General features: G+C 43.4%; 1 protein-coding gene across 1 annotated transcript; it reads left to right on the forward strand.

Moving 5' to 3' along the window:
* The first annotated feature begins 650 nt into the window (after positions 1 to 650).
* On the forward strand, positions 651 to 9634 carry LOC148041304 (uncharacterized). Its single transcript, XM_087682389.1, has 6 exons — positions 651 to 732; positions 826 to 927; positions 1053 to 1111; positions 8802 to 9237; positions 9334 to 9435; positions 9528 to 9634. Exons 1-6 carry the CDS (start codon positions 688 to 690, stop codon positions 9582 to 9584), a joined length of 801 nt encoding a protein of 266 aa, XP_087538515.1. The 5' UTR covers positions 651 to 687; the 3' UTR covers positions 9585 to 9634.
* The last annotated feature ends 207 nt before the right edge of the window (positions 9635 to 9841 follow it).

Genomic DNA, 9841 nt, shown 5'->3' on the forward strand with positions numbered 1-9841 from the left:
GATTCTGTGTGTTTTGTTTCTTACCTGGTGACTTAGGCAAAAGTACTGAGGTTCTCTCCTTTGATGCTGGATGTGTTCAGATTCTTAAGGATAAAAGAAGAGAAGTAAATGACACTCTTATTCTTGCTGGCCTAAGGTATGTCCATCCATAATTACTTATACTTTTTGATATTTTTTTAGCAAAAAGATTTTTCTTGTTTATACTCACTATTTCTATGCCTTTTCTAGGTGTATAATGCATGAGTTTCCTTTGGATATACAACAAAAAATTGAGGTTTTTGATCCATCTGTCTCATTCTTTATGAGGAATGAGCTTGATGCAAGTTTTATTGAGCACTGGCTCAATTTAATTGACTTCCATACTTTGGAGCTGCTTATAATTCCATATAATGAAAAGTAAGTGATTCAATATTCTATTAGAGTTTTTGAGATTTTATCCTACTAATTTGTTGAGATATGATTGCTTTTAGTTCTCATTGGAGCTTGATTGCAATAGACCTTGTGGATAAGCAATGCTTTTTAATCAACTCTATGAAAGGAAGCCATGGAAATGCTAAATTGTAAGTTATATTATCCAAGGGCTCCTTGATATTTCAATTATTTTTTTTGTAAGTACTCTAAATTTCAACATATTTTATATACAGAGGTGCCAAAAGATTAATTGAAGAGCTAGAGAAAAGACCCCCTATGCCATTTGATTTGCTTGCAACAATGCAATATAGACAAGTTGCGGTAAGTTATTCATTAAAATAATTGAAACATGAGTTTATTCTATGAACTACCATTCGTCCTCTTTATAGCTTTACTTTGTGTTGGTGGTTGCAGTGTCCCCATCAGGATGATAGCCATTCTTGTGGCTGGAGGGTGATTGCAAATGCTAGAAGAATGGTTAACTTTGTTTATCTTAATGATGATAAACATGTAAAGGTAATATGAAAGATGCTAAACTTTAAGATAGATATTAATTGCAAATAGTCAATTGATGATAAAAATATAGTCTATTGTAAGAACAATAATGAACTAAAACTCTTTTTTCTATAAATGTGTGACAGTTTTCGAAGGATTGCTATACATCTGAGCATATTTGGTACATCAGAGCAAAGCTCTTGAAGTATATGATGGTCAATTGTATACAACCAACAACAGAGATTGGTGGGGATTTGCACCATGAAGGAGATGCGGTGCCTATAACCACGGAAGGCAAATCCACAGCTTCAACACCTTTTATACCCAAGACATCAAAGCAAGGCAAAAGGACTCCTAGAAAGGATAGTTCTCCAAAAAAGAAATAGCTTTGCCATATCGCCTTGTAGGCCTTCATATATAGAAATTTGCCCTTCAGCCCTTGTATATCTCATAGAGATGGCAGATAGACATCTGCTACAAAATTTGTACATGTATTTTATATTGATAGTAAAGATATCTTTTCTTGAATGTCATTGCAGTGTATTTTATTTTCCCTCCTTTTCGATATCTGCAAAAAATAAATTACAAATGTTTGTTAGTTAGAAAGTGAGATCTTGATATACATCTAAGTAGATATAATATGATGTGAAAACTTACTCGTTTCTTATCAAGTTGGAATACAAAGGAGCATGGTAGTTCAATGTCTTCATTTTGTAAATCCATCCTCACTTGATGTAGCGTACATGATTTTCTGATCTTTAAGATTGCAATAATATCCTCGTTGAACCAAATATCAAGATCCACAATAGGATCCTTGCTGAAGTCATTAAGATTCTGGTTTAAAGCAACTAGACTACTACCAACAAAATGCCATCGACTATAGTAAAAGCTAAGGATAAAATTTTGAGTAGCAATCATATATTTACAAGCTATAGAGTCTTGATCTATCTTACATATAATTTTTCCTTCTGTCCTTGTATCCCATCCTTCATCAACAAATTGTATGATATGATCATATGTTAGTCTCTTCACTGAAAGCATGGTTTTTGTTATTCTTATCTCTATATTAGAGAAGAAATCAATAAATATATTAATAGGCATAAATAAAGTAACTTTGCTTAGCCTACTTGAGATATTAGATTTTAGTGCTTTCTGGATCTCAGAAAATATCTTACATCTATAGCCCTCACTAGTAGCTGGACTTGGCAAAGGCCACTCAAAGCTTGAAAAATCTGGCAAAGGAAGGAGTTTTATTGATCCCCATTGGCAACACCGCATAGGAATAACATAAGAATGGTCATAAAAGAATATTCCATTCTCTGCAAGCTCTGTCTTCTTTCTACCTCTATACATTTCTTCTCCAATTGAACCATGTATAACATCAGTAACATCAATAATAGATTCCACTGGTTGCCATTCCTCAAGATTAGAGGGATAGACATCTACAAGACAAACAAATATTATAATGGAAAAACCTAAACCATGTTTAAGAAAGGAAAAACTTTAAGAATCAAATTCTTACAATTTGGTCTATGCATTGGAAGCTTTGAAGATCCAGGTTTCAAACACAGCTCTCTATGCATGAACACATGTTGCACTAGCACTACAAGGGACTGGGGCAATAGTGATGCCGATTAGCGACGGCGTTTATCGGCGTCGCTATTGGCGTCGCTATATGCGTCGCTATATGCATTGCTATTTGCGTCGCAAATGCGACGCAAATAGCGACGCATATAGCGACGCCGCAGGGAAAAAAAGCGCGGCCGAAACCAGTGCGCCGTTTTCATTTTGTTTTCTTCGCCTTTTGAGAGCGAGAGCGAGGGAGAGAGCCAAGGCTTTGTGAAAGAAGAGGAGGAAGAGACTTGTTGCCGCCGCCACCGCCACCGTCATTGTTCGCGAAGGAGAGGAGGAGCCCTCGTTGCAAAGAGAAGCCGCCCACGCTCGCCATATCTCATTGGTGAGTCTCCCTCTCTCTTTCTTTTACTTGTTGAAGGTTTAAATCGTTCTCTTTTGTTTATTTAGGAGAGGAAAAGAAAGAGAAGGAGAGGGAGAGGGAGAGAGAGGGAGAGAAAGAGAGGGAGAGAAAGAGAAAGAGAGTGAGAGTGCATTCTCTCTCTCTCTCTCTCTCCCTTTTGCTTGTTTAATGTTTAAATTACTTTCTTCTTTGCTTGTTTAGGAGAGGAAACGAGAGAGTAAGAGAGAAAGAGAGGGAGAGGGAGAGGGAAAGGGAAAGAAAGAGAAAGAGAAATAGAGGGAGAGGGAGAGGGAGGGGGAGGAAATAGGAGAGGGAGAGAAAGAAAAAGAGAGGGAGAAGGAGGGAGAGTGCATTCTCTCTCTCCCTCCCTCTCCCTTTTGCTTGTTTAATGTTTGAATCACTTTATTTTTTGCTTGTTTAGGAGAGGAAATGAGAGAGAAAGAGAGTGAGAGGGATAGGAAGGGGAAGGAAATGAGAGAGGGATAGAAAGAGAAAGAGAGGGAGAGTGCATTGTATCTCTCCCTCTCCCTTTTGCTTGGAGGATGTTTAAATCACTTTATTTTTTGCTTGTTTAGGAAATGAGAGAGAAAGAGAGATAGAGAGGGAGAGGGTGAAAAAGAGAGGGAGAGGGAGAGGGAGAGGGAGGGGGAGGGGAAGGAAATGAGAGAGGGAGAGAAAGAGGGAGGGGGAGGGAGAGGGAGCGAGGGAGCGAGGGAGAGGGAGAGGGAGAAAGAGGGAGAAAGAGGGAGGGAGAGGGAGAGGGAGAGGGAGGAGGAGGGAGGAAATGAGAGAGGGAGAGAAAGAGAACGAGAGGGTGAGGGAGAGGGTGAGAGAAAGAGAGGGAGAGGGAGAGGGAGAGGGAAGGGAATGAAATTTAAGATAATATACGTATCGATAATGGTATGCAATGTGCTTTGCATACGGCCACGTACTTCATCAAAATTAACCCAAAATTATTGTTATAGAAGTGGAGATCCCTTAAATTGAGTATAGGATAATTTCTCTCAGGTCTTATGACTATGAGTAGAATTGATTGAAATAAATTTTATTACTATAGTTGTAAAATTTCATAGATGGCGCGCATTAATTTTAAAATGGATTACTTATACTCAAAGCCGAGATATAACAAAAAATTATCTACCGGGACAAACAAATCGTTGAGCATGATACAAGGCCGAGATATAACATCAGAAAATCTCTCGACTACTATATACAATGCAAGGTTTATGGTCAACTTGCAAGTTGACGTACATCTCCAAAAAGCTATCCATTTAAGCCTCGTTTGCTGTAATGTAGATAAGATGGCAAACGAAGAAGGTCCTATTGTTCAAGACCGCGAGTCGTATCTTAATCAGCGTGTCCCATGTCCTTGCTCTCAATGCAAGTTGGCAATTAGACGAAAACGCCGATTGTCTATAGAACACGTACGACGATTTGGCGAGTTTCAACCTGAGATTATTGATCAGGAGATTGTAGATTTTCAGCAAACGGTATTTTCAAGTTAGCATTTTTCATGCATTGTACTCTCAAGCTAATTGAAAACCATACACAATAAGATTGGGTCTTGTTGGCAAATTTTGTGTCCAGGGGGGTGATGTCTCGACCCAAGGGGGAGTGCACCCTTTGCGGCCAATTAGAAGAGTTCGTGGACGTGAGATGGATGGATGGCAGGAGCCAATAGACCACTCGCAAGGCCCATCTATATCGTCAATGCCAGAGGAGACAGACAACCTTCCCGACTTGCCTACAATCTTGGAGCCTGAGATGGAGGCAATGATCGATGCATTGATTCCCATGGATGTTGAGACATCTGACCCGCTTAGAGAGGAAGCATCCATACCATTATATGATGGGTGCCGAGTATCTCGGTTGAAGACATTGCTTGCACTCTTAAGTGTGCAAGCGAAATACGGTTGGAGCGATACGAGTGTGACTGAGTTATTCAGGTACCTTGCATACAGACTTCATTGTTTTTTTTAAAAACAGTATTATTGTAAATATGGATGGATTTTTCAAGGTGTTTTATGATGTTTTCAGGTTATTGAAATATCATATATTGCCACCTGCAAACACCATGCCTGAGTCTCGTGATGATGCACGACATGTTTTATGGAAGCTTGGCATGGACTACAATAACATCCATGCATGTATCAACGACTGCATATTGTTTCGAGATGAATACGAGACTATGGAGACATGTCCAAAGTGTGGTGCTCACAGGTATCGACAGGACTTGCAAGGGCAGACCATCCCTCAAAAAGTCCTCAGACACTTTCCGCTCATCCCCCGCATAAACCACATGTTTCGCACGTCTGCCATGGCAAGCTTGACAACGTGGCATGTGCAGAATAGGTCTACGGATGGAGTGCAACGAATATCAGCAGATTCGCGCGCATGGAGCCACATTGACTCTACCTTCCCAGGCTTTGCGCGAGAGCCAAGGAATCTTCGGCTCGGTCTCGCCATGGATGGTGTGAACCCATTCGGTCTGCGCTCGACTTCTTACAGTGTGTGGCCTATAGTGCTTGTCAACTACAACATTCCTCCATGGCTTTCTACGAAGAAAGGACATCTCATCCTTAGCTTGCTCGTCCCGGGCCGCTACAAAGTAAAAAATATGGACGTGTATCTTCGTCCATTAGTCGATGAGCTTAAGATTTTGTGGGAGGAGGGGGTCACGGTGCAAGATATGAGCAGGCGCGATGGTCGGTGGTCAGCCAACATTCGAGCCATTCTCATGTGGACGATGCATGACTTTCCGGGATTGGGAGAGTGCTCAGGTGAGCAGACCTTTGTTCACGCCGGTAATATCTATATTTTATTTCATTCAATCAAGTATTCACTAGGTCGTGGATCGCCTTGCAGGTCTCGTTACCTCAGGTTATCATGCATGTCCATTGTGTGGGCCACAGTTAGACTCCCGAAGGTCACGAACCATGAAGAAGATGGTATATCAAGGACACGCCACTTTCTTGCCGGAGGATCATGAACTCAGGGAAGGTTTTCTTAGACGACCTCCAGCACGTATGAACGCTGCAAGCTGGTACGAGCTGAAAATGGTAAACCCGGAATCACATCCAAATGGAATGCGACGGTTCTCAGTTTTCTACGAGTTGCCATATTGGACCCACTTACAGGTCAACCACTTGTTGGATCCCATGCATATTTTCAAAAATGTGGGCAGCTTGCTATGGGACCACATCACAGGAAAGAGAGACACTATAGGGTCACGAATGGATTTAAAGGAGGTAGGTAAGATGGAGGCGCTTTGGCCGCAGTCGAGTGCTGAAGGGGGAGTGCAGCTTCCTCGCGCTCCCTGGGTTTTGTCTACCAAAGAAGAGCGCATTGTGAAGCAAGTAATCAAGTCTATCCGCACTCTGACGGGTATGATGCGTTCTCTCAGGTCCGCATTTTCTAAAGATGACCAAATGTCTGGGCTAAAATCCCATGATTGGCATAAGATATGTCAGGTTTGTGAACAGAATGGATTTTAATTAGCGTGGACATTTTGAAATTTGAAAAGTGACCATTATTCTTAATGCTTTCTCATTTGTGGCAGTTTGTCCTACCGATCGCGATCGCGGGATGCCTAACTCCAGAAATTCGCGGGGCCATTTACAAGCTGTCGACTTTGGTGCAATGGATCTCACAGAAAGAGATTAAGACGTCCTCTATTGAATCCGCAAGGCGGGGAGCAGTTGAGACGGTCTGTCTCTTTGAGAAATACCTGCCCACTAGCATGCTCACGATACAAGTTCACCTTCTTGTGCATCTTGTGGACGAAGTGGAGATTGCCGGACCTGTCCATACGCGATGGATGTTCTTCCTGGAGCGCTTCATGAAAACCCTGAAAGGCTTTGTGCGACAACGAGCTCGTCCGGAAGGTAGCATGGCGGAGGGTTGGTTGGTGTCAGAGGCATTAGTGCATATCTCACAATGGCTACCAACGGTGGAACCAGACAATGAAATGCTATGGACGCTCAAGGACGATGACAGGCTGACTGGAGATGTGGTGGTTGGAAATGGGGTAGAAAAAAGAATGGATGCCTCAATGGAAGAGAAAGTGAATCGCTTTTGTATGTTGCACCATGCCTCCATGGAGATGTGGCTCGCCAAGTACCAGATTGCAAGGCAAGATCGAGAGGAAGCGCGAGCTGAATTCCGACGCAGTACGCGTCACCGACCGATTCGATATCCCGAAGGCATGGAGGAGATGCCGCGGTTTATGTCAACACGATGGTTGCATGGAGCCTTGATCGCAGCATCCAGCGAAGGGGCAGAGGTCTCAATGGAGGAGTGGGAGTTCTTGAGGGGATGTAGTCCAAAGGTAATGAGGGGTTTAGAATGTGTCGTATCTGAATTTGTTTGCTACATCTAATTTGAGTGTTTCAATGTGCAGTACAAAATATATAGTGCAGCGTGGTCGCGCGGACGGCATTTTCGGGTGGAGCGTATTGACAAAATGCGCTCCACAATGGACAGTGGTGTCATGGCAAGGTTTGAGCAAGAGAGCCGGCGACGAGCAACGGATCCGAACACGGTTGTGGATGAGATGGAGTATTTTGGGAATTTGCAAAGTATTATTACGGTGGATTACCGTAGCTTCTCCATGATAATATTCGATGTGCAGTGGTTCAAAGTGGTACTTGGAGGAGCTGGCGCAACGGTTCGACGAGGTCCATCTGGATTTCTCGAAATAGATTCCGAAAAAAAATGGATGGATTTGCGCGACACCTTTGTGTTGCCGGCACATTGTGAACAGGTAATCTTCTAGTCATTTGCTTGCTAATTGTAATACGACATGCTTTATGTCACAATGGTTTGAAGACGGTTTGTAAGTGTTTGTGAACAGGTAATCTTCTATCCAAATCCCCGACAACCTCGATGGTGGTATGTTATACCTTCAACTCCTAGAGGTGCGAGAGTATACGATCAAAGCGATGTTCCAGGCATAGATGAAGAATATATGCAAATAGAGGGATCGAAATTACAAGGGGTGGAGGCCACCGCAAGCTTGGAGCCCGCATCGGCTAACAATGATGGAAATACAGAAGTCGTAGAATTTTTTGAGAACGAGGCAGACTCGTTCTTTTGTGGTGACATGTCTATCGACCTTCCAGTGTATGCAGAGTTATGTCAGGAGATTAACATGGGACCATAGAATACTTCATTCTTGGAGAATTGTATTACTCAATTCGTTGTTTAGATCTTCCATAAAGGTAGATAAGATATGCATTTTAAGATGGATTTTTCAAAAATGATTTATATTAATGCACTTTGTATAGTTTCAATTGATTATTCTAACATTATTTTTTATCTCTGCAGGTATCTTTATTTTCAGGATGAGTCGAGGGATGAGCGATGAGGAGTTTCAGGAGATGATGGCACGTATGTCTCCAGATCAGCTCGCGAGATTCAGAGAGATAGCAGATCAGGAGCTGTCTCGTTCTTCGTCAGGGCGCTCTACTAGATCAGCTTCAGTGCGATCAGATGCTTTAGCTTCGAGCAGACGATCTCGACGCTCGCGACTTGGGCCAGAGGGAGGGACTGCGACTGCAGGAGGATCAGGGGGGTGCTGCTGTGGAGACACGGACGCGGTGTCTCCGTCTCATCGTTCAGCTAGAGCTCGGTCACCTCCAGGATTTGTCACACCTGTGGGGACGTCCACTCCAGTTACTCCGGCTTTTGCGCAGCCGTCGGCAGATGTCACGCCTTTTGGTGGCACTCCTTTTGGTGGCACTCCTTTTGGTGGCACCCCCTCTGGTGGCACCCCTTTCAGTGGCACTCCGGGAGAGGGTACCCCCGTCGGTACACCGGATGTTCAGGGGTCTCCTGGATATGCCCAGGAGCGTGGACGGAGATGGGAGAGGGCCCATACGAGGCACACTCCTAGGGATTATGGATACCTAGTGGATGGCAGGTCAGGAGCTATCATCATGAATGATGAGGGGAGGAGGGTGATAGCTCGCATGAGGGAGTTGTGCCAACAAGTTTTTCGGCACAACGTCCTGGATCATTGGAGGAACATACCGGAGGGGAGCAAGGAGTACATAGTAGCATCCTTGCATGAGGAGTTCCCGGTGCCAGCCGCAGTGGATAGATTCTCTACGGGCTGGATGATGGATTGCATGCGTGCATACATGTCACATAGACGATCCGACGCACGCAAGGCAATCAAGAGTGGGGCTCCAAAGCCCGAGTGGTTAGATGCAGAGGACTGGCGCCGACTGAGGGAGGAGGCTACAAATTCGCCAGGATGTTGGAGTCAGCAGCGGGAGGCGGCGAGGGCACGAATCGAGGCCGGATCGGTACATCATCTTGGGAGTGGCGGCCACAGGACATATTTGGAGGACTTTGTAAGTTTCTCTTTTGTTTTGCTTATTTGTTTTTTTGAGATATTATTTGTACTGACAATCATATTTCTAACAGTTAGCATTTTGTTTTCTTTGCAGCACTCCATTACAAATCGTGATCCGCAAGGCCTTGAGACTCAATATGCAGAGAGGCACGGTCTCAGATCATTGATCGACCGATTGTACAGACGCGGCGGCCCAGTAAGTCTCTCATCTTTCATGTCCGTAGTTACCATGAGATATTTGAATGCATTATTGTATGGTGGATTGATATGTTGTTTCTTTTTCTGCAGAATCCGTTTGATGCTCCTTTGCAGAGGGACGAGCTTTCGGGGGACGACGATTTGTAGCTCGCCCTCGGATCCTTAGCGCTCACATACCTTTAGTTTTTAGTCGCCCGATCTATGTAGACATTTTCTATGTATTAGTGATATTGTTTTATGATTGTACCAATCGCATTTTATGCAATATCATGTATTTATTTCATCTATCAATTTCATGATTTCAGTATAGATTCTTTTTGTTTGCAAACGCTTTGTATGCAGCAGTGCAGAAACTATTTTGTATGGCTCTCATACAGCACACAGTGCTATATGTGGCAGGGTAG

Source organism: Lygodium microphyllum, chromosome 1 (genome assembly GCF_053477565.2).
Source record: "Lygodium microphyllum isolate KBCC chromosome 1, Lygodium_microphyllum_v1.1.10, whole genome shotgun sequence".
NCBI classification, from domain to species: domain Eukaryota; kingdom Viridiplantae; phylum Streptophyta; class Polypodiopsida; order Schizaeales; family Lygodiaceae; genus Lygodium; species Lygodium microphyllum.